This window comes from Austrofundulus limnaeus, unplaced genomic scaffold, assembly GCF_001266775.1.
Source record: "Austrofundulus limnaeus strain Quisiro unplaced genomic scaffold, Austrofundulus_limnaeus-1.0 Scaffold752, whole genome shotgun sequence".
In the NCBI taxonomy this organism is placed as follows: domain Eukaryota; kingdom Metazoa; phylum Chordata; class Actinopteri; order Cyprinodontiformes; family Rivulidae; genus Austrofundulus; species Austrofundulus limnaeus.
Genome location: NW_013953154.1, coordinates 52,937 through 80,688, shown reverse-complemented (window position 1 = coordinate 80,688; position 27,752 = coordinate 52,937). Strand labels below are relative to the sequence as shown.

General features: G+C 37.8%; 2 protein-coding genes across 2 annotated transcripts in view; one reads left to right on the top strand and one right to left on the bottom strand.

Moving 5' to 3' along the window:
* pou6f2 (POU class 6 homeobox 2) overlaps positions 1-15,742 on the bottom strand; it is a 58,224-nt gene extending 42,482 nt beyond the window's left edge. Inside the window, exons 1-3 of the mRNA XM_014028359.1 lie at positions 15,354-15,742; positions 14,338-14,526; positions 914-1,011 (exon numbers count right to left, since the gene is read on the bottom strand). Coding sequence (XP_013883813.1) covers positions 914-1,011; positions 14,338-14,509 — 270 coding nt within the window. The 5' untranslated portion in view covers positions 14,510-14,526; positions 15,354-15,742. The remainder of the gene's footprint in view (positions 1-913; positions 1,012-14,337; positions 14,527-15,353) is intronic.
* A 5,127-nt stretch (positions 15,743-20,869) lies between these two features.
* vps41 (VPS41 subunit of HOPS complex) overlaps positions 20,870-27,752 on the top strand; it is a 22,550-nt gene continuing 15,667 nt past the window's right edge. Inside the window, exons 1-3 of the mRNA XM_014028358.1 lie at positions 20,870-21,063; positions 21,318-21,356; positions 26,618-26,725. Coding sequence (XP_013883812.1) covers positions 21,040-21,063; positions 21,318-21,356; positions 26,618-26,725 — 171 coding nt within the window. The 5' untranslated portion in view covers positions 20,870-21,039. The remainder of the gene's footprint in view (positions 21,064-21,317; positions 21,357-26,617; positions 26,726-27,752) is intronic.

The following is a 27,752-nucleotide window of genomic DNA, read 5'->3' as shown; positions in this document are numbered from 1 at the left end:
GTGTGTAAGTTCATATAAATGCACTTGTGTTAGACATGGATTAACAGTTAGAGAACATGTGAATGGACTTTGATTTCAACCTTATTTCAGGTGAAAAAGAACTTGTGGCCCTTCAGGGGCTTTCTATATTAGTAAATATGTAAAAAAGAAGAAATAGTCTTTCCTTTAGAAGGGTTCACAAAAAGACTTAAGTACTACTACTACTTTAATTATAATTCACTGGAAGTAATTAGCCTTTATGGCTAAACCATTAATACGTGTTGATTTACAGCTTATTAAATATTAATCATCCTTAATTAATATTTAAGATTAATTAACCATAARGATTAAATAAGGKTAAATAAGGTGTAGTTATTATAAAGTGCTACTGCACTTTCTTGTCTTTGTTTACTGCTGTGCTTTTGACAAGTTATCAGTTAGCTATGGATGAACAAACAATGATAGACAAACCCTAATGTGATCAACTAACTAGTACACTGTTTTTACATACCAGAGTTGTCTGTGTTGTTTTAAAATGTGCATTGCCAGCTGTGCCACACTTTACGACAACAACTTACTGAGATATTTACAGCAGGCACWAGTAGTTGCACTTCAGGTTACAGCTTGTTGGGGCATCTTGTTTATGATGGATTACACAGCTTTAGTCTTAGTATTTGTAGTATTATTGAAAGTTTGTACTTTAATGGAAACAATACTTATTATATCAAAAAAAATAAAGGGCAATTACTTTTTGATTTTTTTTGTGGCATCTTTAAAATAAATCTCATTTATACATTTCACACTCACCCAAAAAGTGTGCAAAATAAGGCGTAAAGTCATAAAAAGCACTAGTTTTATTGAACTAACAGCATAACCAAGGTGTTCCTTCTCTTAGACATAAAACATGCAGCACAAAGTATTTTATGGTACACACCTGTGGACCGAGCGGGTATCCTGGGTGAGACTGGCCCAGTTGACTCTGCTCACAGGGACTGCTGCTGGCTTCAGACTGAACGGATCCATCACGAATTCCTGAAGACAGAACCACGTAGAAAAGCACAGGTAACAGAGTAAACAAAGATTTAACCCAAGATCAACACAGACACTGTAAGTAGATAAACACAGAGGACACACCAAGCTGTGATTTTACAGCACTGAGTTGAGGAGGGTGGCTGGGAAAAAGGGGGGGAATTTGTACTTAAGTGCTTTATCAATAACCACTGTGGCACTGAATAAATTACCAACCAGCACAGAGKCTCATTGATGGTGGATGATGCATACTGGCTGGTCCCTGATGGCCTAGATTACCACAGAGAGATAGAGCTCCGCCACAACTGCTGGGGCCATATTATTCAGCCATTTACATCACTGAGCATCACTCATCTAAGCTCACTCTCTCCTCCACTCGGAGCCTGCAGCTATGAGACACAATTAGACCTGTTTGCTATGAGGGCAGAGTGGAGTGGAGCAGACAGGGACATGATAATAAGCTTGCTGATGGCTGCAGGGAAAATAAAGGCCACAGATGATTGGTTATCACAGCAATTCCCATCTCACATAATCTCTCAGCAGCGGAGCCAGTGTGGGCTGTTCTAAAAGCTCTGAYAGGCTGATTTGACCCTTAAACTTGTACCTCCATGATATTGAAATCATGATACCACATTGTTGACACAAAGACTTCAGGAGAGCTTCATTTGCTCTATTTGAAGGAATTTTTTTCTTTTAAAGAGCTCTTAAATGCCTCGTGAGCTAAAACAAACGTGTTTGGTGCATTTATAAAACAAGACCTTGTTGTAATAATGAAGTTGGAGGAGGGCATTTTGGGATTGATAATTGATCACACTTTGAAAAATAAACCCAATAACAGAGAGACTGGGAGGTTTCATGGTTCAGACGAATCATGTTCTGAAAAAAAAAAGTTCGTTAAGGGGATGTGCAGAGACAAAACCCTGCAGAACTATGTGCCATCATAAGCAAGGATACTCTCTCTGTCACACACTGTCATTTCAGTGGCTCTACTCCCAGATTCATCTTTAGGAACGATTCAAACTTTTTTTTAATAACTAACAATTTAATGAACAAACCTGCCTGAAAATGTCCTTCGAACACTTAGGCCTTGAACTTTTTCATTTGGAGACATTTTCATTAAGTGATCACTTCTGTGTACAAAACATAAAAAAAGTGACTTTTTTTTTTGCTTTTAAGTTTTAAATGTAAGGAAATTAAAAGTTTTTGCCTCCTATAGGTAATCTTGAATTTATTGTAACATTTTTATGTAACTCAAGTTGTGTATTAAACTTTTAACATTAAATATATTTGCCTGCAGATGATTATTATCAACAGCACCTCATATCTGGAGATTCTSTGATTGAGATGCACTATATGTATAAAGAGCATAATAGGATGCTAGCACAATGCTAATYGCATTTGGTGGAAATTAAGTAGTTTGTTTACATAATCTGGTTCACAGTAATGAGTTTTTTTATGTTCATATACTACACTTAAATWTATCTGTATGAACAATCAATAAAGGAAAAACTTACTGGCCAAATGAATAAAAGCAATAAATGAGTTATTTTATTATTGTTTTTACACTCAAAGAATTTGAATTATTATTTTTTTAATGAAGGGTAAACAACATTTTATGAAGTTCTTTTGATAAAATATATGTAAAAAAAATCTTAGTTCATTCCCCACTTGCCTCTTTTAAAGTATAATAAATGTCTCAGTTTGAAGTGCTTGAAGTAAGAAGGGTTCTGCTGGAAAAAAGTATTTCCATAAAATTCAGTAACATGTTTCTTCTAAATACCATTAATTTAGTTTTTAATATCAAAGGTCTGCATTTACTTTGCATATAAAAATGTTGAGAGCTGCAAAGTTTTTGCAATTGTGTGTGAAACTAAAGATTTGTGTGTTTTTTAAACATTTAAAGTTAAAATGACCTTTACATGTAACAGTAGTTAACTATAAAAGAACCTCCTTTATGGATAAAAAAAATGCCAATTTAAAAACTTTAAAAAAAAAGTCAAGAAAACACCTTTTTAAAAGCACAGCAGTCCTTATCATATTTTATTTCTCCTGAGTTACATCTACTTTGGAGATAAAAATCAAGTCAAACAGGACAAAGAAATGCATTCTGAAGGCCACAAACCTTTGTTAAATCACACAATGAATTAAAAAATGTAGTCACCYCTGTAAGACATGATTTTCTTAAATGGAAAATAAACTTTAACTTTTAAAGAAGATATATTCTTTTGTGCATTTTGTCTTTTTTCTTTATGGGAGGTTCTTAGGGCACACTGTGCTTTCTGATACAATATGAAACTTTCTAGTCAGCGTCCTTGCCGACTAGATCTCATTGTCTGTCAAGTGTGTTTATGTYGCACATTTTAAACTCCTCTCCGCCAACTAACATTATTTCATTTTTTGCATAAAATCCAAATAATTGGTGAATGACTTGCCCTTTCAAATGAACCTTAAGCATTTGATGGTTGATGTGAAAGCCCAAGGGGAAGCCTGCTTTTGAGCTGGTTTTCTACCTCTGGCTTGATGGCCCTGCTTCCCGATAAAGGTCCACATCCTCTCGCTTATCAGCCTCGCAACGCCTGCGCTGTTTTGACAACCCAGTCTCTTTTCACCAATTATTTCACCCATTACAGATCACTTTATGCCTGGCTCCACCCTGTGCACTCAGTATCTGGAATTAAGATCAATCCAAACACATCAGAACAATTTTATGGCCGTTTTGGAGTCGATGTGAAGCTAAAGATTTGAACTCAATAAACAAAAAAAGTAACATTACTGAACTAGATTTTATTACCAACATTGTGTTTATTAAGCAGTTAATTCTTGACATGTGAATGTTATCAGATTCAAATCATTTCTTTCTCCATCTGATTTTATCTACTGAAATCCTAAGTTTCAAACCAGCTCATAAAGCTTCCCAGAATGCAGCTGCTGCTTTGTGATAACAAAAACAAACCCAGCAGTGCAGCTTTAAAGCAGCAAATTATCCAATTGCCATCATAACAAAGTCAATTAGCAAATTAAGGATTTTCAACTTATAACAAAAGAGCAAGACCAAAGAAAAACCATCAATAAGCTCCAGACAAAAAGGCTGATGATTTAAGTTAAGATATTGGCTGTGAATAATGTATTTTATCTGATAAGCAGACCTACTGAGTAACGATTTCTTGATGCCTTTCATCACATCATTTCACGATAACTTAGACGGCTTCATCCCCTTGCAAATATCTGTAAAGTTAACATGTTTATCACCGGAGAAAAAAATCAATAATAAATAAATACACATGCACATCTTCCCCCCAAGGATCTGTGTAATTTCTTTAACCATATTAAACAGATGACTGCAGAAAGTACCCAGGGAGTCGGTCTTCACTTCGTTTTTATTACTAGAATCTTTGTACATGCTTTGCTTTACCTTTCTTTAAAAAAAATCTACTTATCAAACGTGAATGATTCTCTAATGTTTTTCCAGATAGAGATTAATACTGCATACAGACTAGAMGGGGGGAAAGTAAATATCTCGATCAAACCTTTACTCAAAAGACGTTCCTTTGATGTGGTGAATATACACAGGTCACACAGTAGATAAAATGGAATGAATGGATATATTGATGTGAACAGAGATGAAAGAAGAGGCCAAACGGATGAAAGAACAGGCAACTCAGATTCAGCATAGCTTTACATTTATGTAAGGCATTCAGGCTACATCGCTTCTTTTAGAATTTCCTGAGCAGCTGTTGTAACGGCACAAGTGCCCTTTAAATTATAACTTTATCCGAATAAATAAAGCACCTTGTAGCCCTTAAATATCCCATATGTATGTTTTCATGGCCTTGACCACAAGTCTCATTCAGTCCAGACTCACACTGACAGTAGCATGACATTTCCAGTGAAAATTCTCTTTTATGTAAGTGAACTAATTATATTTATTAAAGGGCGCAGAGACCAATTTGATGTGACTTGTGTCATGGAAATATTGTCAATATCCACTGCCAGATAAATTCTCTMGCATTGATCACCAAAGTGGCCACTGGAGAGTGACTTTCAATGCAACGCAAGGCTGAAGGCCTTTGTATGTGTGTGTAAGTGTGTGTGAAAGGGGTGCTAAGAGCTATATTTATTTGACTTCGTTCATCCTGTCTTAATGCAGGGTGCCCCAAGGACTACACCACTAAACAATTAGCCTGGATTTCATAAAGCAATCAGCATGCCACCTTGTCTAATGCAACCGCTTCGTACATTGACAGTCTGTATGAAATGGAGTTATTGAAAGCTTTGTGCTCACGTTAGCTTTCGCCTCGGTGCATTTATGAATCAATTTTTGCCCATAAAAGAAGCTTTAACACTTAAGCTATTTTAGTGGAAATGCATTATGTAAGTTGTCAAACGTACGGAGAGGGACCCGGTAACGATTCGGGCTATTCAGAATGAACAGCCAGCCCCTATTTTTATAATGGGCCCTTTGAAATTGTCTGGCTGAGTGCGTGTGTTTGTCGTTACGGTCATTTTTTTCCCTCTTTTTTCATTCTTTGTTGAAATCTAATCCATAAATACAATTCTACATTTAATAAAATTTTATAATCGCACTTTAATCACATCCTCAATTGTTAACCGAGTGAAAATACTGAAGAAGCGGTCAACAGAGGGCAGCTAAAATGCAAAATTAAATTTTTCATCATTGCGAGCGCTGTTGATTCAGAGCATTGATGTTTGTGGTTGGAGCGTGAATGATGGGCCTAAACAGACAACAAGTCACATCATACACAAAGTTTATTCCATCAATACACAACCACTTGTCCCAGATTGTTTGACCATTGATTTTGCTAACACCACTTGGAAAGCTGATGCAGCGTTACAAGCAGACCCTTTCACCYTCGGTCTTGTCTCTCAAACAGTGTGAAATACAAACCACGATACGATGTTACACACGAGTCATAGCGCTGCATTGGAGAAAACGACCCATAATATGAAGTGAGAGCTTTAAAGTGATTTTGTTAAGTCCTTGTAGAATGCAAGAGAGCCCAAATCACCAGTGATTTAGCTCYGTTTCATTACCCCCACCAAAGCCCTCAACAATAACACAGGGCATAATCTGCTGCCAATAACTCCAGTGCTCTTAGTCAGATGGCTCCCTATGGGCCGAAGTAATACTCTGTTTAGAGGCTAAGGTGGAGAGGCTGCTTGGGAGAGGTCAATAGTGATTCTGGGGATAGAAAATCACCAGAGACTGACTTTTGAGTGTCTGTCTGTAACACTATTAGCTACATTATAGCTAGTGCTGCTGCAGGGAGAGCTGTCATTTCCTTAATTAAGAGTGCAGTGTGGGGCAAGAGGGAGAAGAGGCCATGGCAATCTCCCCGGGCCTCCGACATTAAAACCTGATTCCTCACCGTGCAAGGGTGCAGACCTTACAGGGGAGGAAAAATCTATCTCATTCATTATTCTCGCTCAAAGTGGAATTATGGAGTTAGGGAATTACACATGAGGTGGTGCCATGAACAGAAAGGATTTTACACCTCAGCAGTTTTGTGACTATTTCTGAGGTGATCATTAAGTCTGAAGCAGAGGAGGGAAGACTCGGAGGACATTGGTCAAAGAGGAAGGACAGGCAACAAAAAAAAAAAAGGTTTGCATGGCTCTGCTGATGGGAGGTTTTAAATATAAAAAAAAGAAAATAGAACAATTGCAGGAGTGTTTGAATCTATAAGGAATCTGAATGCAAACGATCTTTACAGGAACAAGGATTCTGGTCCTCAAGCCCTCGAGCTCTCGCTAACGGCCACAGGTCTTCATGAAAACTTGTAGCAGAGCACTTTCTGACACCAAGAGTGCTTGYCTACAGCTCTTACCTGTCTCTCCCTTGATGTTGGAGTGGAGCTGGAAGCAGCACAAGCACAAGAGGGACCAGGGGGAGGTAAATAGGTGAGAAGAGGCAATGCCCATTTCAAAGGTCAAGAAGCAGGGATGGCGTGATGAAGAGGGGAAGAGGAGGGAGGAAAAGGGGAAAAAGAGGGCTTTTGTGTTCACCCTCACAAGGGACACTTCGCACATGAGCACATCTGTTACAGAGCGTCTGGCTCATTCCTGAAGCAATGTCAACCTGATTAGCGAAGGGATAAAAGAGGCAAATAACAATCCCAAAATATTCTTCATCCTTTTACAGCCATCAGCAAAGGTGGGGCACTGTGATGAAGACTAGCTTTAGAGAGCCGTAAGCCTTTTAGGGGATGCCTGCCTTCACTATTGCTCTTCCTCCTAAATTACTTAAATGATATTTGGTGTAAATAGGATTCTGCTGCCTGCAGCTCACAACTCTGGGATATAAAGGCCTTCCTCTCCTTCTGTGTCACCGACCTCTTCTTTATTTGCTATTAAACAAATTTCGCGACGAATGAAAAAAAACTGAACGAGACATTTCAGGTTGTATTTCAAAGAAACAGTGATGTGCAGTGTGTAATGCACCTCAGCTAATAATCAATTCAGATCATTATTACACAACACTAAATGTCTGAAAAGCCTTTTTTGCACAAACAAAAACAAGCACGATATAAGTTAGAATTTCACAGAGTTCAAAAAATACTAAAATAAAAAGATAAACTACCGTACTCATATCCATACATTAAACGTGCCTCTAAATTGTTAACAGGTAAAAAAAACAAACATCTTGGGCTGTGTCTGGTCAGCTGCAGGACATTTAGAAGAAGCCAGTGCAGTGCTGTGTTTGTGTGTGGGTGGGGGACTAGACACCCACATGTCACGCCCGACACATCAGCCTGGACCCCCCAGGCTATCCAGCACTAATGCTGCCCATGTCCCACTTTCCAGCCCCTCAAAAGCCTCGTCTCCTCCCCACGTCTCTCRGACTCCTTCTGTCATGGAGGTATAATAACAATGGATCACAGCGCGGGCCTAATCACTGTGAAGTTATACAGGCCGCACAAAAACACATCTCATCCTCACTGAAGCTGAGCCAAACAAAGTTTATCTACCAATAAGTTTATTTCAAAAAAAAGTACCGTAGTTGTAACTGTATTCCCCTGTTGTGGTAATGATGTAGCTAAGACACCTCAACCTGGCCCATCACTGCCGTCACATTATTCTGGGGGAGCAGACTAATAATGGAAGGAGGAATGTCAAGAAACAGCATTGCTTTGAAGCCTATAACTTTATTCAAGAGAAAAGAAGCGTCACAGTGTTATTCCACATCCTGAGATATAAAAGGGGGAAAAAAACCATAATAACTTCTCGATAGCCTGGATCTTCGCTGCCCCTATACGAGCTCTACCCCCCCTTCTCCTGCCTCATCCACAACACACCCACCTCTCCTGCCTCAATCTTTGGTTTCAAAGGAAGCGAATCAGCCAGAAGGACAGAAGGTTATGCATTAGTACTGGTCATTGCTCAAAGAGGGAATGTTATAAATAATAAAGGCTTGTGAAGGACACAAGGGCTGTGGGATGCATCTCTGGTTCACGCCACACAAGTCAAAGACAAGACAGTAATTTCTATTCTGAAAATGTGACCCTTGCAGCTTCAATTACATTTCAACAACACCGACCGTGTCCAGGCCTGTAGACATGATCCCTCTTTGTTAGCTCTACATGAAAGGCATATTGATATTGGTTATGGAGTGCGCGCTGCACATACATTTCTTTTTTATGAAAATTAGTTCTCAACTTAAAGGAAGTCCGTAGCTAAAATAAATGCACAGCGGAATTCAATTTATTTTCTCCCCAGCTGTCCACCTCTACAACTTGTAATGTACCTTTCTTTGGAGTTCTTTCTAGTCAAGGCAAAAATAATCTTCTTAACCTTAAACATTAAAAAAAAAACATTGGCGAGAACTACGTTGTCAGTTATTTTGAAGTTTTATGTGTTGCTCAAAGTCATTTCTGCATAAACAAGTGTCCATGAAACCTGATGACCTTTGCTGTTGTTTGTTATGAAAACAAGAAGTCCACTTTGTGCTCATCCTCTCTCCCTGTCCTCCATACTGTGACTGTGTCGCTGTAGCCACGGGCACTGAAAGCATATTAGCAAATGTATTACACCTGCTTTATAGGCATGCATGAAGCTTGTTTTCAAGTTTGAGCAGACAGCTGAAATCCTCATAATGAGATCCACCTCCCGGGGAGAGACTTGTTCCCCTCCCGGTCTACTTTATCCAGTCTTATTTACTCAGTGTGGCCCTTTTAACGATGGGTTTGTGCTACTTTATTACTTAACCTCACCACACAACATTAGAAGGCTCTTTGCATCAGCAAGCGCCCTATCCCACCATGCATCTTTCTCACTAAGCTGATTACACAAAAATAATAACTCATGCCTCCAGCAATGTGTGTTTTGTGTATTTCTGTGTGTGACGTGGATAGGAGGGATTTCAACAGAAATAAGAACATAATATCCAACATGTATAACACCAAACATGCAAATARGCAATGAAACAATAAAATTAATGGAATTAAACAAGACAGTTTATGTTAAAGCCTTTTTTCACACTGTAAAGTGTTGTGGAAAATTATTGCCGATTAACAGGTCGTTCAAAAATGTAACGTACATTTAAGCCACAGTGAGGTTTCGCTGAAAGGTATGGACAATTAATATCTTATCTGTTTTAGATAGCTCTTTGAAACAGTGTTTAACTCAGACTGAATTACCAAGCTAATGGCTAGTCCAAGAGAAACAAAGAACAAAGGGGATTACTGCCGTCGTACAACAACGTTATCTTAAAAAATATGCAATGCTACTTTATAAACCAGTCCCTTTTGCATTACATAAGTTATTTACACWAACAGGTGCAGTAGCAACTAGCCATAGAAATTTTGGCAGAAATATCCTAATAGTTCTGCCAGGAAATTTAGGCAATATAAAACTGACAGTGATGTCAACGTTTATAAAACGGCGTTCATACGAATGCTCATCAAGATTTTGAGACTGAGGCTGTTTTAAGATGACGTCAATAAATTTTGCTCGGCTCGGACCAGCAGTTAGCTCGTGAAGCCAAACAGAATTACAATTTCAAAAGCTACCTACGACAGGTAAGATATTAATTGTTCAGAATCGTGCTTTAACCTCACAAAAGCAACTTCAAAAGCCATTTTCACTTAAGTGACAAACGTTTGATGAAACCTTTGCATTTTAAAATAAGTTCAAAGCTACAAGAATAGAGTGAAACTTTCTAATTCCATAATGTAGTAAAGAATTAATCTGAAATAGATTTAACTACTCAAAAGCACAATTTGCAAATTAGGCTATGTGTCTGAAAAGAAAAAAAACAAACAATAGGAGCAGTTGTGCCATGTGAGTTGCACCTTTTTTACCTGAATGACCTCCAGTACTAGGAATCAGTGAAGATTCATTTTGCTCTTTTGGGAAGGGGGTCTCTAGGTGACCTTTGTGAAAATGTACCATCATTTTGGCAGAATCCGTATAAGTGCAGACCATTTCATGCAGACAGTAAGTGTATGAAATGAGTGCTCCTGTCTTTCCAGCCTGGCTCTCTTTGACAGCATGATGATAGAAGCGTCACATCCTTGGGAGAGTAAATGCAAACTGACAAGAGATGAGTCTTTGGTTGCTGAATATAATACAGAATTGTGCTCTGAGTGTCTTATTATCTTGTCTGTTGATGTCTGAAAGGGGGAGATTTGCTTGAGGAGAGAAGACAGAAAKTGTAGGCATCCACACCATCTCGTCCTTTGAGAAAAAAAAAATTGCTTGCCCCACTAACCACAGCTTTCCCACCTAATGTCCACTTCTACTTGGAATAAATACAAGGCAGCGAGATGTTTGTGGTGCCTCGTAGCCCCTGTTACCTGAAGTGGAAGAGTATTTGCACAGGCAAGCTTTTAGGAGAATGACCCTTTCACCACTGCAGTAAGCATGTTGAGGCTGTTGACGGTTGACAATACACTGTAGACAAACATGAGCACTCCGATTGTCTACAACTGGGTGACTCCTCTTTCTCATACTGACACTTACTGTATAAACAGTTTCAAGTCAGTAATGCTAAAAACATATTTGATTCTGTGAAGTTAAAWAGCTGTAGAAGACTAACTCTAGAAGAGCACGAAAGGGTCAATAAAATCCAATCGCCCTTTTAAAATCCAAATGCTTCAATTGCACTGCATATATTTAGAGTATAAAATTTATTATTTAAAAAAAATCTGAACTCTGTACTCAGAAGGTAAGGCCAAATGTGGTTGTGAATACAGTGGCACATATAATAAATTACTATATTGAAYAGCAAATTTCTTTAGACAAAATCACATTTTAAAAGGAACAAATCAAACTATTTTCAACTATCATCAACTATGTTCTATATGGCAGAATCATGCTGGTTTGTGTTTGTCACGATTGAAACTGCAGCACTCAGAGATTTTTTTGGTTAGTAGACAAAAAAAGAGAAGACAGTACTAAAGATTGTTTTTTTTATCTGAACTGTATGAAGATTCAAAARGTAGCATCAGCCCCTGTTTCTAACCACAAGCCCAGAAAAAGACTGAGAATGTAAATATTGTGGCTTTTGCTCAGTTCAAAGCCACATAAAAACAAACTCAAAGCTTGTTTGAATCCATGTATGACTTGTGTCCATTGAATTTATGATAGCAAACAATAAGYTGCCCATTAGTAAAAACTCTGCAGACACAGCTGCAAGCATAATAAAATTAATTAGCATCAATAAAATGTCCAATACTTGAATAAGAAGTTAAACAAAGTGTAAAAACAAACTAGTTCTAAATTAATTAGCAAGTTTAAAAGATTGGTGAGAACTCTAAATGTTCGGCTTTTACCTGCGTTGCCTCTTACATTTTGACGTTTCAGAAATAACTTTTCAAACCAGACTCAACTCACTTCCATTAACTTTTGTTCGGAATAAAAATAAAATAAAAACTCTTCAAAATGTCCCACAACTTCATCAAAACAGCCGTTGCAAAAAGGAGGCAAAGCCTTATTTGCCAAGGAAGTATCACTACACTTTTCATTTGAGTCTGGAAGCTGTTAAATAAAGAGAAACGCTGAGTCTCTCTTCTTCGTCACTCCCCCTCTTCCTCCCCACTGTACCCGCCAGCAGAGGTCACGGCTCCGCAACATCTTCCCACTATTTCTTCACAACTCGTCTGCGCAGCGACTCCCACACCAGACCTGCTGCTGGCACAGCCCAAGGCTCTGCCACCGGGCAGAGACAACCCCCACCACAAAAAAAAATAAATAAATAAACAAATAAACAAATAAATAAATAAAAATAAAAAAATCTCACAGCTTCCACAGACGGGAGTGGCTCAAAATGGCCACATGCAGAATGACCACAGTCAATCAGCAAACATCAAGTGAATGCCAGCCAAAAAAAACGTCCTACAGTCGTGTTTCCACAGCTCACAGAAATGTGTGACTTATCRGGGACTGTTTATCCATTAAAGAAACAGGTAATTTAACAACAAAAAGGTGTGTGAGAGAAAAAAAAGAGAAACAAAATGCAGCGAGACAGAAACTGAGGATTCCTAAAGAAGTGGTCAAAATGGAAAAAAGACAAAGTTGATATTAAATCAAATTGCAACTCTCTTGGGAACAATCCTACAGCAAGCAGTCCTTGTTTGGAGGACTGGCCTGGGGTTATTCTTGAGAGGGGAATTTAAAAGACAGCTGAACCCTGACTAATTACAGAGTAATATTTAGCTTTCCAACCTTCAAATTCTTATTTTATTGTGCACACAAATGCTTGGCAAGCTTAACAGGAACTTTACCATTTTTTATGCCACTTTCAAAGCAACACACACAGTGAGTGAATTAATTATACGCAACATCTGAATGACTTCCAAATAAAAAAAAGGCATAATTTAAAAGAACAAAGGTCCAGAAATCTCTAAATCACAAATACACTCACAGAGAGCAGACATGCACACAACGCCTAATCACACACATGACAAGCTGTCAGGAAAATTATTTTAATCTAAATCGATTAAAAAAGATCCTGGTAATTTTTATGTTGCATCAAAACAAGCACTGCAGCAATATACAACAAGAAGAAAGAAAGGAGAAGAYGAAGAATTAGTAAAAAATATATATACATTGGTTCTTCAGATTAAGTTTTGTCAACGTTTTTTGTGTTTTTCATTAAACAACTTCTATTGGCATTTAGTTTCAAAAACACATAAATAATTGGCACATAAAGATGGTTAAAATGTATTAATTATGAAAATGACAATATATAGAAACATCAAATAAAATCTACAGAAGTCAAATCTAATTTTCTGCAACCAAGCAAATATCTCGTCTTTGTCATTATTGAACAGTGCCACGTAAATGTGTAAACTTGGCATATGGTGTAAATATATCTTTTATATTTTAGATTTTCGGTTTGTTGTGTCTCCAATAAAAACTATAAACTAAACGCTTCAGTATTAAATTATCCTTTTAATTGCAAGTTCAAATGAAAGTCTGTTAAGAATCAGTTAAATGATTATTTGTGTTTCTCGATTCATAACGAGCGTCTGTAATTGAATTAGTCCACATGATTAATTTTAATTATGAAAAATGCATGCATTAGACACAAACACCCAATTGTCACCTAACGAAGGAGATAACAGCAAAAACAATCAGTTATGATGTAGAAATTCAGTAATTATGAATACATTTTTCATTGTACAAGACTGACAAATAAAAAACCTCTGTAGTAACAGAACAAACAGATGATTTTTAATTATTTGCGAATGAAATAACTCAGTGAAATATTATTTTGTTTGTTTTTTTAAATCAATTGCAGAATGTTTTATTAATTTGGCCAATATTTCACTTGTATTTATTAAATTTTGTTTGCATTTTATGAGAGAAAATAAACACAATATAACAAGATTTTACTAAAGTTGTGCAGCCAGACGTGAGGCACAATTTACTGATGGGTAAAAATTGAATTTTTACGCACAGTTCAACTTTTCCAAACACATTATGCAAGAAGGATTTGTGTAAAGTTGCTTCTACAAGATAAAAATACAAACTTTAAGAATAGACATTAAACAATTTAGGATGCTAGAAGTAGTAAGTTTTATTCTAAATTTGAGCAGCAGATTTATTGTTTTTTGTTTTTGTTTTTTTTGGTTGTAGCAAATCTAATTTAACTGTAACAACATTGAAAAGGCTGGTTTAAGAAACTTGTAAGCGGATCAAACGGATTCCGAACAGTCAAACTTGCTCATTCTTAGTTTGTTGCCTGACTTCWTCACACCTGTCCCACCTCTGGAAGCTCCTGTTTCCAGTCCCTGCTGCCTGAATCAACCCTCAGCCAAGCAGCTCTGTGGCATGAAAGGAACAGATGTGAGGATTTAATGGACTTACCATAAAGCTTGTTGGGAGTGCCCTCTCTGTCCGTGGCCTCAGAGGGCAGGAGCAGGGGCTCGTCGTTCAAATCGCTCTCTGGGGTGGCCACTTTGTCGTCCGCTCGGAGTTCTGCCGCGCTCATGTCGCTGCGCAGGGAGAGCAGCGGCTTGCTCAGCTGCCCTGTAATCATTGGATCCTGGAGGGGAGCTGGGAGCCCAGGTGGGAAACAAGAGTGGAGAAGAAAAAAAAAAAGAGGAAAAAAAAGCCCCTGGTTAGATGTGCTTCAGCGTTTCACCCTCAGCGACTCCCTCTGTATGTCTCTACTCTCTCTCTCTCTCTCTCTCTCTCTCTCCACCCTGCTTCTCCTTCCTATTGCTCACTCATCATTCTCCCTCTCTCCTCTGCTCCCTCCCTCCTCAGCTCCCCTCTTTTATCTGAGCCTGGTGCTATCCCGCTGATACTGCCGGCTGCTGCCTGGTGAAGAACTGTTACGGATCGCGTGGCTTTACCATTATACCCTGCAGTCCTAAAAAGGTGACACATCCATCTCCAAGGGGCTCATCACTCCTGACGTGCTCCTCGTCTTCAGCAAACACTAAGCTGACAGTAAACTACAACCAGGCTCGTGAGCAGAGAAGTGAAGCGATTCAAACTCTGCATTTAGAGGAACTATATGAGCAAAAGTACATAGACATGATTACATCGATTCTCACATAGCGGAGAACATGTCAGCATCTTACAACAGAGTTTGAGTCAACAAGAACTTAAGGCCTGATTTAAACAAATCATGAAGTCATTAGGGTTCTGAATTTTCATCTATTATTTTCATCTTGCGACACTGAAACAAGAATAAACAGCATCCACATAAAATGGTAAAAACAACGTCTCGGAAATGAAATCAAAAAGTTTTCATCTAAAGTTGTATTAAAGGTTTGAACACTTACAGTGAAAAATGATTAAATTAGTCCTTTTTTTCCATTTAAAACGGCACAAAAGAAATGTCTGATAAAAGCTGTTGTAAGAGTGTCTCTTACCTTGACAAGCTCCGGAATAAAGTGGATAAAAAAGAAGTTTTAGAAAGCCCTAATAAAGAAAGGAGTGAAACAGCAGATAACGCATGCCACCACAGATATAATGTACTTCCCTCTGATTTAGAGGCGGCTTCCTCAACCTTCCTTTCTATAGGGCGACCACAGGTTCAAGCCTGAGGTAACCTCCGAAAAAAAGTGGGGGAAGAAAGAAAAAAAAGATCCCAGAGATGTCACCTCCTCCCTTTTCTCTCTCTCTCTCCCTCCCGTTTCTACTCCCTCTGTCTCTTCCCCCTTGTGTCTTCTGACTAGAAAGCTCCTCGACAGTGTTCACCCCACCTCAGGCTCTGAGGCGCAGACACAGAGCGGCAAAACTACGGCCCGTTTTTTCTTATTTATGAATCAAGTCCAACCTAAATATGTCTCAGAGAACAGGTGACCGGCGCTTTTATATTCACAATAATAAAGAAGAGGAGGAGGAAGAGGAGGGGGGTGGGCTTTATCTTGCCCCTGCACCCATCAAACGGCCTCCCAGTGTCAATCAGGGTGGTCGATGGTTTGCTACCCGGAGGGGCCTTTTTAATGTGCCCATCACGAGGATCTGCCCTTTCTGATATGACACATGATAATCTATGAAAATGCTAATCAATAGAAGCAGTTTAAGCTGTCATTACAAAACGTGAGCCGACTGGTCAATACTTCTACCCCTGGTAACAATGTCACTAGTCATCGGGGCTTCATTTGTGGAGCACTTAAATGTGGGACACTGCACATCAATGCACCGCTCTGCCCCGCCGAGGTAAACACATTTTCTCCTCTGTCTGAGCTCGGCCGCACTCTGCATGCGTTCCACCACCGCCGCACCTCCTGCKCCCTTCCCCTTTGAGTTGCTTGATAGGTCCACTGGAGGGCAAAATTAATACCTAATTGAATCTTGCAGTCATCAAAATAATCAATAGTTTTTTATTATTTATTCTTCACAGTCTGTTGACTGTTTGAAAGCTCAGAGGGACAGCYGAGAGCACAGGCAGCCCTGAAATTTCTACCGTTTCACAATGTAATTTTCACTGGGGCATGAGAGTTTGCAAGACCTATAAAAAATGAGAGCTGTGGTTTTTTTGTCAGGAGGTGTGTGTGTGTGTGTGTGAGCTGCGAGCAGTCAGGGGGACACTGGTGATGCAGACTGACGGGGGACATAAACACTCAGCGGAGCTCTGAATCAGTCCATTGTCTCAATTGCCGNGGGGGGGGATAAAGGAAAAATGGGAATCTTTGCCCTAGCAGCTACAATGAAAAATAGAATAAACAAGCTACTGACACTTCAGAGAAGGGCAGGGTCCTTTCTGTCCATCCCTCCATCTTTTTCCTTTTTCTCCTTATTTCATCATATCAGGAGTGTGGCGGTACCTCTCTAATGTTGGCATTTCTCTTCCTGACAGACTCCAAACAAGTGCTGGGAATGAGATCAGAGCTCTAATCTCCCCCTGGCCTCTGAGGCTCCAGGATAAGAGGGCAACTCATCTCTCACCATCTTACACAGCAGATAATTATTTCAAAAAGTCAGCTTTACCTGTCTGCAATCACAACACTAAATTTGTTGTTGTTTCGTTCAAGTTTCAAGAGTAATGTAGTTAATTATATAACTGTATTTAAAAAAAACTCTAAAAAATTATTGGTTTTAAACAGTTTAATGGAATGACTGTCTTTTTTACAGTTCACCCGGAAACCCCTTATGAAGCAATAAACGAGAGCTTGAATTTGTGTTTCAAAGGGTTGGTTGGAGCAATAAATGGCGGAGAGGGTTTGTCTCAGGATTTCTCTGTTCAGTCAGGGTGGATGCAGCTCGGGCTGCAAAAAAACAAGAAAAAGCACTTGATGTTCCCCTCTGCCTCCCACTCYCCAAACCCCATTGGCAGGACAGTTAGCAAAGTCCTGAGTGTCATCAGATAACCGTGCTGAGAGCTGGTGGTCCTTTCAGAGCTGCCGCAAAAAAAACAAAAGACAATTTACTATAACTATCTTAAATTTCTTAATCTAACAGTGATTTCTGATATAAATATTTTGGGTTTACTACCCCTGAGTTCTAGCTTCCCTTCAAATTAACAAGTTGAAAAAAACTTTTGTCATTTAAAATGAACAAAAATCTTCTTTCTGTATTTACAAATGCAACGTAACTTCAAAAACACTTTTTTCCTTTCAGAAGACTACTTGAAAAGTAAAAGATGTTACAAAAAGTAGGGCTTTCCTATCTCCTAATCTTTCTTTATGATCAGATTAAAATAATTTAACATTATGCAAAGCCACAATTTTTAAAATTTGMATAAACATAAACCAGATTCAAAGTACAACTCAATCAGAAGTTAACCTTCTTAGAACTTTCTGACTTCTTCAGATATCAAAACATAAATCTCCCTAGAATAAACACCAAGTATGGAGTTAAATACTAATAAATACTGGTGATGTATTTCTGGTTCTTGTAATCCTTTAATTAAACTTTTTACATCAAACTAACAACACCGAAACACTTAGGACAGAACAAGTTTACAAATTTAATCTTTAAACTAAGACTAACAAAATGTTAATTGATCAGTTTGCATTGTTCTGCTATAATTTGAGATACTAACTGTACATTGTGTACCAGTTTATTTTACTCCAACAAACAAGGCTCATTACTTGGTCCAGATTGTCTGTACACAGAACTACAATAAAAAATAAGAGGATTTTTACACAAATAAAACTTTACAAATAACTTGTTTGGTAACATAACTAAACCAATTTTTTTCTTAGTTTCCATTGGTAATTTATAGGAAAATGAATATGTTGGCAATAAAATGTGATAATTGAATTGATAATTGAATTTCATTAAGTCAAATAATTTACAATTAATTGTTAAGAGTACAATAACAAGACCTGTTTAATATAAGGTCCTATATACTAATAAAGGATTATAAAATATATCAGTCATAAAAAATGCATCAAATATTGATTTTTTTTTTGCTTTTAGAGTAATATGAAAAATACTAAACAAAAAATGTGACAATGTTGAAAATAGCACATTGATGTTTTATGGCCTCATCTCTAAAGTACATAATTGATTAGAGCATTTAAAAAATGCTTTAAAACTGATCAAAAACAGAAACATATTTAAAGAATTAAGTATATAACAATAATAATAAATGTTTCTGTGAATTTGCTGCAGGTTAACACTGAGATCCTGATGTCTAATGTAGCATGGTAGATGATGATTTGTCTCCCCCTTAGGGTTATTAACTAAACTGTTCACCTATTTAGCTCCTAAATTTAAATAACTCATTGTAATCCTTTTTGAGAGCGTGCCAAAAGCTTCTTATGCATGCAAACGTTCATTATAAGGTCACTAATGTTTATGATTTATACAAAAACCTTTATTTGCATCATTCTGGCTGCCAAAGGTAATCTTAAGAATTATTATTCGTATAAGCTTTTAGGAGAGTAAGTAAGGGGTAAAAAAAATCGTCCAAACTTTAGCAGATATTTTGAGCTCGTTAATATGATCAACAGTTATGGCTCTCTCCTCCACTGAAGCTAAAATGCTCCCCAGTGGACGGCTGGTGGGTCAGTGAAGGCTGAGGGCTATCAAAGCAGTGTATTAAAAGGAGCTCTTTGAAGCTTGTAAACCGAGGTGCCCAGCAGGTCCACAACAGATAGGCACTTCTGATTGGTCAGGTGTGTGTGTGTGTGTGCGTGTGTTTTTGCCGGATCGATCCAAAGAGCTGACATTCTGGAGCATCAAAGCTTTCGGTCCACTAATATGACTCCTCCCATGTGAGCAAGGGTTGTTTTTATTATTTTCCTTTTTTGTCTATGAGATGCTTATGCCTTAGAGGTGCTCTCGCATGCTTAAGGAATGAAAGTTGACTTTTGGATTTTAATGGTTTAAAAAGGGGGAATGAGCCTGAAATATAACTCAGGTTACCAACTAARAAACGTGACAAAACTACACAAAGCGGTGGTAAGAGACAGGAGTTACCTGCCGGACGTACTGTTGGCGGCAGAGGAGTGACGCCGCAGAGATTCAAACCTGACTGCTCCTCAAAGTCAGTTTCCCTTCACATCGCCTCTGGAGACCTGTGCCACATACACACTCACCAAAGGTGTGAAAATCTGATTTCCCAAAAAGGATCAGTAATCTCTGTGAGGGTGGAAGCAGCAATCAATAAATCATTGCTAAGCAGATTGTAAAGACAAAAAAAAAATATTCCCTCTTGGTATCAGTACATTAGGATTCTCCTGAGGATGGATGGGGGAAAGACAGAGGTGCGAGACAATCTCAATAAAGAGCTGGGAAATCATAGCTTTGGCATTCATCTGAACTGTGGCTGTCAGCAGGGTGACGAAGGACCRGGGGAGTCGACCAATATCTGCAGGGTCCGCTCAAATGTTGCTCAGGAATGTCTACAAATGTACTTAAAATAGTGCTAAGTGAAAATACAATGCYCATTAAAATGCTCAAAAATGATTTTGGCATTGGAAAGACCGAACGACAACTTGAGAAATGTTGTTCAGAGATGAAGAGAAATTGCATTTACAAAAGTCCTGCATTGTGTAATTTTGAGCCAATATATTTTAAACATTTTTGTCCAAATTAAACTGAAAACATATACTYACTTCAGTAATTAATATAAAACATGACCATTCCGCACAATAAGCAGTTGTATGTTTTGCTATTAACTCCTGGGTTAATATGTTTCTTTTCTCTAGTCACATAATCAAAMAAGAGTAATGTAAGGAAATTGAAACTTAGCAGAGGTTTGCAGAATCAATAAAAGTAGAATAGCTATAACAAAAATGTTTAGAATCTTGTTTATTCTTTCCTTTTCTTAGATTGGGTTTGTTACATGATACCCTAATCTGAATTGAGGCAAGAGTTTGTCAAGAATAAATTGCTATTTCATAATAATTCTACACTATTTCATCATTTGCATATAATGCATTGCATTATTTATAGCAGTAATTCACTCTSCTTTTGCATTTTCCTTTTCTTGGTTTCTCCTCGTCTTTCTTTATAAATGCCACTGTGTCACTGGTGCCAGAGCATAACAGTTATTTCGGATTTATTAATCATGTTTATGTGGTCTGTCTCTTAAGTCTATGCTTTGATTATTTTGTCATTTTGAAGTATCTGAAGCAAATTTCAGAGCCACTGAGCCCCTGGGTCTGTTCCTGGGAAAACCCAGGTCAGTGTGTAATARACTTCTCAATAAGGACAACATAAAGTTAGCTAAACAAAACGTTGTAAAAAATTAAGCGTCAAAAAAGCCCCCCCCCCCCACCTCGAAATTACAACTTTGTAATTTACTAAATAAAAACATATTAAACATATTTAAAAAAAACATTAATTGTAGCTATAAATGTGCATTAACTGAGGTATTAAAATATAAAACATTGTCTACCTGCCTGTCAACAGCCTCCTCCGACCTTGTTACCGCTTCAATCCAAACAAAAAAAAGACTTCAATACCCATAATGCTTCACGGTCAGGTCCCGGTCATGTGATTTAACATCGACAAGAAGGAAGCTTCGACAAAAACACGACTTTGTTCGGATTTGTTGTGGATGCTTTTCATTGGAAAATATTTTTAGCCGATAATTAAAATGAATTACGCARAGTGGTATTGAAAAAACGATCGTATATTACGCAATTTAATATTACAATGGCGGAAGTGGAAGACCAGCAGGTAAGCTTAGAAGCTCTGGCTAACTGGCTAATGTTGGTATATCAGAAAAAAATCAATGTCTGGTAAATATTTTATATGTTTTGATTTTGTTTAGTAAGTTATAAGACATAACCTGCAGAATATTCGTTTCAATGTGTAACTGTAMCTTTAAAATGATTGATATGTCTATTTCCTTAAAGAATAAATATGGTAAACAGATGTTACCAGCTCCAAATTTTGAACAGGGCTCAGTTTGAGTTTGTTTCTTCTTTCAGGGAAGGAAGACAAATGAGGAATCCCTAGATGAATCTGAGGTAAGAAARTCTTCATTTTGAAGAGGTGGTTTCCACAAAGAAAGAAAGACAGAGGCTAGTGTCAGAGTAGGTTTGTAAAATACTCAAAAAGCTGCAAAACTATAAGGCAAATATGTCATGCAGTTGCACCAGTATGTCAGCGTTGGGATGTATCAACAACAACAGATTGTTAGCGTCAGGGGTGTTCACAGTTCTGTCAAAGCCTAGTTGATTTTTGGGCTCAAATGAAGCTCAGTGCCCACTGATAGGATGTAATATATCAACACAGTTTGATCCCTAAAGGATCTTTGTCAGGTTGTGAGATATGTCAAACACTCATGAATTACACATAGCTTTCCAGATCCATCAAAATTGTGACTGAACTTTGGCATTTTACAGTATACCTGTGCTTCATAGAATCACACACGGGCTAAATAAGAAATGAATTTACACACTAGCTTGGCAGGAAGCTGAGTTTTTCTTCATAGGACGCAGAATAAAAAAGGTATTATCTAGACAGTACAGAGTAACATACAAGAAAGAAGGTAGCAATGAGCTAAAAGAAAGTGCAGAAAGGTTTTCAATGTCTTGTTTTTTTTTTCTTGGCTCTTTATTGTGAATATTACCATAAGACCTAAATATTCAGAATTGGCAGTAAAGACTTCAGTTTTACATGATTTATTTAATCAAATACAAACAGCTAAATACATCTTCATATCCATCATTATAATGTTTTTTGGCTTTGGGTTATCTCCTGATACAGTAACATCAGTTTCAAATGGATTAAAAAATGAATGTGTTCTCTGCCTTTTATTAAAAAAATAACAGACTAATAGTTTGTGAAAGTGTTTGCTCTTTAAAGAGAGAAGAATATATTTTACCTACTCAAAAATGTGGAATCTAAAATCTGGCCTTTATTGTGCGAGTGTTGACTAATACTGGAGTCTCAAGGCTGATTCTGATTCAGATTTTTTATTTGTGTAATATTTGTAAACAGCTACTTATTTTTGAATATTTATCAAGAAATACCACTTACAAAAAAATTACATGTAAATGAAGACCATTCAATGTAACAATAAATGTATTCAAATTTATAATAAAAATGTTCTTTAAGTAGGAAGATAATGTTAAAACGTAATGATCACAATTAACTCAAAACTGTTTTAAACCATAAACGAACAGAGTAAATTTAATTTGTCAACTAAGTCATCTGTAGAATAACTTTTTATTTGATCGTAAATTTGTCTGCAAACATGAGCAATTAAAAAAATTCTTAAAAGTAAAGACAAAGTAATTAAAACACATGAAAAAATATTTTGTAGATTGGTGCTTTTTCTATGAAAACAACCCAAAACTGCATAAAAAAATCTAAATGTGACCCCCTGTGCAAACAGTAACCTTCAGTCATTTTGCCACATGAAAGAAATTAAGCTAATTTTTTCTCAACAACACAGCTTGTCACAAACACATCACACTATTTGTACTGCAGAGTCTGTACAGTCCTTTCAATCCTGATGGAAAACTCACTTTTTTACACTGATTTTTAATTCAAGTTCTCTTTGAGTTCCAGCATAAGTTTGAAGTTGTGATATTTTCTTGTTAAAGTCTTAAATGGTCATTTCTACCTGAAATACCTTACAAATAGGTGAGACAGAAAAGCTAAAATGGCAGTTTTCTTTTGTGTCACACTGTTCATATGATCTTTTTGTTACCAGTTGAATTGTATTTAGTTAAAATGTAATATTAAAAATAAAGATTATGGAAACATTTGAATCATGTTTATTAGACTGTTAGGGTTGTGGACTAAGTCACGATGTATTTATGTTCTGTGTCGACTTATTTGCTTCTGTGTTATTTGTTCATTTATTCAATGGGAATTTTCTTCAATTTGTCACTTTTGTTCAGGTTTTTGAGACAGCTGAGCAGATGGCAGAGTGACACATTATTTTCTTGTTATTGAAGAGGACAAGTGTGGTCCTTCTTTCCTCCCTTTGCTTAAGGCAGAATGTCCTTCATGTCGTCACACTGAAGGTTCAGTTTGTTGTATTTAAACTGACAATAGGCAAAGAAAAATGGTTACAACATAAAGTCCGGTTTTGTTGACAAAAACCGCCAACCTACAAGAGGTGGGGAAAAGTTTTTAAAACGAGTATTTTCTCCCTGGAGATGAAGTTTGCCTTTGTTGTTTGATACGCCTCTGAAGCCCGTGACAAATGCCCTCGCATCAGAAATCTCACAACGAGAATACACAGGAAATAGCCTAGATATGGCGTTGTTGAGTGGGAAAGGATTGTTTTTGAAAATAACATTTTTTCCACGCTATTGTCCCCTACCTCCAGGCCCAGAGCACATAATGGCAGACAATGTTTTGAGTTGATGCACCCTGCGGACGGCCACAGACTGTGCAGCATTGGTTATAAACCGAATTATGAGTAATATTCAAGCTGTGACCGGCCTCAAATGTTGACTCATGCTGGAAAGTCGAACACAGTAGAYTACCTTAAGTTTGCTTTATGAAAACAATAATTTCATGTATTTCACTGGGGATGAGCAGCAACAACAAAGAGGAAAATTGTTTTATCAAGCATTTTATGCAAGTTTGTGCACCATGTCTCTGTTTCACACAAGTAGATTTGCTACATTCAGCATGTTACTGCTGCTAAATTCAGTGAAGGAACTCCCTTTATTATTCTTTTTATATATTATATTATTCTTTGCATGTCTATAACATCAGAACAACTGGAAAAATTATTATGGTTTCATTTTTTTCACTGTTTCCCAGGAAGAAATATTGGGCCTCATGCAAGAACCGTTCGTACGCACAGATTTGTTCTTAAGTTGTGCGTACGAGTGATTTAGGAGAATTTGTGGCATTCACCAATGTTTTCGTATTCTAAGATTTTGTTCAGATACGAACAAAATTCACGAGTGGTCCAGACCTGTCGTATATTTTACGAGCAGTCAGTCTGCTGTTGTCCTGACGGGTTTTCCTCCCTAATAACTTTATATTTCATTAGTTTGAAGATATTTTGAGTTGAAAATAAATCACATTCTATGATTATCTTGACAATAGGCTATTCTGCTTGAGTTAGAGTTATAATTTTAAATGTAATAATTTAGACTAACAATATAAATTGTCTATCCGCCCGTTTTCTGCCCCTTATCCGGGATCAGGTCGCAGGGGCAGCAGTAGAAAGACCGCGCTCTCCCCAGCGACACCCTCCAAGTCCTGGGGGACTCCGAGACATTCCCAGGCCAGAGGGGYTACATAATCCCTCCAGCGACTCCTAGATTTTCTCCAAAGTGCCAGACATATATTGAAAACATTTTAAAATGCTTATTTCAGACCCACATCTGAGACCACCTGTGACCGCGTAGGGGTGGTGGTAGTGGGTGGGGGGTTACGGTGCACAACGGTGTGGCTTCTGAATAAATGAAAATGATTTAACACAGTTGTTTATACTTTTAGCAGCTCTTTTTTATTCCACAGCTGACCTGCTAAAAATGACAGATTTTCTTTTTTGGATCTCTGACAGACGGACTTCAATCTCTGAACTCGTAAAGTTTTTATTTTTAGTTTTCGCTGTCAATTTTTCATGAATGGACACTTCCTTGTATCTGAGGCAGGAAACACAGCCTTATATGGTGTTTTTGGGGTGGTAATTATGTTAATCTCCTCTCGCGTGCACGAGCAGCTGGATAGAACAGGTGTAATTACGCAGCTCATTTACACACTTTTCCTGAAGATAGAAGAGTTTGTTGAATCTGACGTGACATGTTCGTACGAACCKTTTGTACGAACAAAAGTAAGAGAAATTTAGGATAAGAATACGAACATGTTCTTGCATGAGGCCCATTGACTTTCTGAGAAAAAAAACAATAACTAATAACAAACAATTTGGTGAAAAACAACACGTCCAAATGGACTTTTTTATTGTTCATATTAAATATATCTCAAACTGGTCTGAGATCCCATATTCTGTCTAAATTATTTTGAGTATTTATGTTTGTATTGATTCTTTTTGTCTGGTTGCAGTTATTTGGTTGGTCAATTAATTGGCCTACCTCTCTAGTGAATGGAAACAAATACATTTATTTTCCTTTAATTTACGAGCTTTGAGTGTAGGTAGACTGGTTGGGACAACATTAAATGAGTGGAAGATTATAAAAGAAGTGGAAAAATAATAAAAATGGTTTATTTTATTTAATCATCTCTTCATGAGCACATTCCCACTAATACCAAAGAAATATGTGCTCTGTTTGTTTTTTGATTATTACATAGGGAAAAAAATCAATCTCTGTGTTCCTGTTACATGTGGATCACAAAATTGTGCAGGGCAGACATGACAAGAATTTATCACAGCTGCTGTTGTTTTTTCAAGGTGAGGTTGTAGAATCGCCCTTTTTTTTCAGTACCGCTGGGACCATTCATCATGATTTTTGGTGCCACCTAAATAAACTACAAATTTGTTGGCATCTCTTTATGTATTGGGAATAAAATGTTGCTTCGATCCCCTAAATTAGTAGTTAGTGACTTTAACAGAAAATCACTGATCAATCGGGCAGTGAATGACAAACCAAAACTCAGGAATAAGATTTTCTTTTCCTTGTCAGTGAATGCAACATAGCAAAGCAGGAGCAAAAATCCATCATTCTTTGCCATTCATGAACTGAGCATTGGTAATAGTACATCTTTGATGTATCGTAAAAGCTTTTAAATAGTGTCACAGTTAGARGTTTGTGCAATCTGTGAGGTGTTGAAAAATAAAGTCAGAGGAAAAAGAGGTGTAAGGAGCTGCTAAAAGGAAATGATCACTTCTCTGCGCAGGTATATCTGCAGGTCTTTGTGAGAAAATGTTTATATTTGTTTACTGTAAATATTTTATTATCAACACACAATCAGATTTTCAGATCAAGTAAGTATAGAAAATGATCTTGTATAGTGGTAATTAGTTGAAATGAACAAAAACCTGACAACTGCGATTGTTGCTTTATCACCAGTGTGTCTGCATTTACCTGTATTGTAGATTTTATAAAGGGAAAACAAGAATGATTTTATAAAACCAACTTTTGTCATTTTGGAGGAAGTGCTGTATGTAATACAGCAATGCTTGCAACACTTCTTTATTTAATTTTGATTAAATTTTTAAGTTCTGGTTAAAATCAACACGAGCAGACGACATGTTTCAGCCGAAGCTGTCTTAACTTTTGGAGGTGACTCTGTTGTAATGACCACTTTTAAGAAAGCGTTCTGATGAGAGCCCATCTTCTGTCTCAACCAGGAGGAGGACAGCGAGGAGGAGCCCAAGCTGAAGTATGAGAGGCTCTCCAACGGGGTGACTGAGATCCTCCAGAAAGACGCAGCCAGCTGTATGACCGTCCATGACAAGGTAAAGATGATAATCCACCACCTGCGAGGGCATTTCAGAGAAATGTCATCTTCAAAGTTGGTTTTCATCCTTTCTGCTCAACCTGTTAAGGCAGCTCATTCTTTTCTCACCTCCCTGTGTTTTTTCCCCTCTCAGGGAGGTGCATCAGAAGGCACTATTGTCTTTTCCTCTTTTTATTCCCGTTCTTACGTATTTTTCTCTCCTCTCTGCTGGATGTTGATATTTTTACAAGGGCTGCTCTCGGCGTGATGTTTAATCGTCGTGGCACCGGCGGCACACTTGCACGCCTGAGCAGAGCAAAAGTCATACCCGCTCACGTCTCCTCACCTGATGTTTTATTAACCACAATTGATTTTCATTTATTTATTTGTTCTTTGGGGATCTGGTTCCCTTTTCTTTATTTTGTTTTCTTTTTACCCCCCAAAACATACCCCAAGCTACAGTGAGACTCTGATCCAACTGTCTTTCTCTTTTTGTAATTCCTGTGTTTACGTACCTTCAGCCACCCAGCTACACATGTGGCCGCCTCCCCACCACCACCTCCACCACTGTGACAAACTCCTACAACCTTAAAGCGCCCCCGGCAGCGCACACTGCCCTTCTGTTCCCTCATATTTTAAGTGTCTGAATCGGAATTTCATTTGAACAATTCCATCCTGATAAATCCCTTTTAAAAGTCGCTTCGCCTCACAAGGTTGAACCTTTTATTTATTTATTTTTGGTTATTTTATTTTGGGGAGATTGCAGGGGGCTCTGTCTGACATGCTCAGCTGTGCCTGTAAATATAAGCATTTCATTATAGACTGCACTGAAGCATGGTGGGCTCGCCGCACATCCACATGCTGGTCGAGGAGGGAGGGGGATTAAGGAGGAGGGCATTGAGCAAGGGGCTGGGGTGGAGGAACACACACTTAATCTAATGCTAGGAGCCCCTGGTTTCTATAATTTTTTTGTCCCCGTGGACGGACGGACACACACACACACACACACACACACACACACACACACACACACACACACACACACA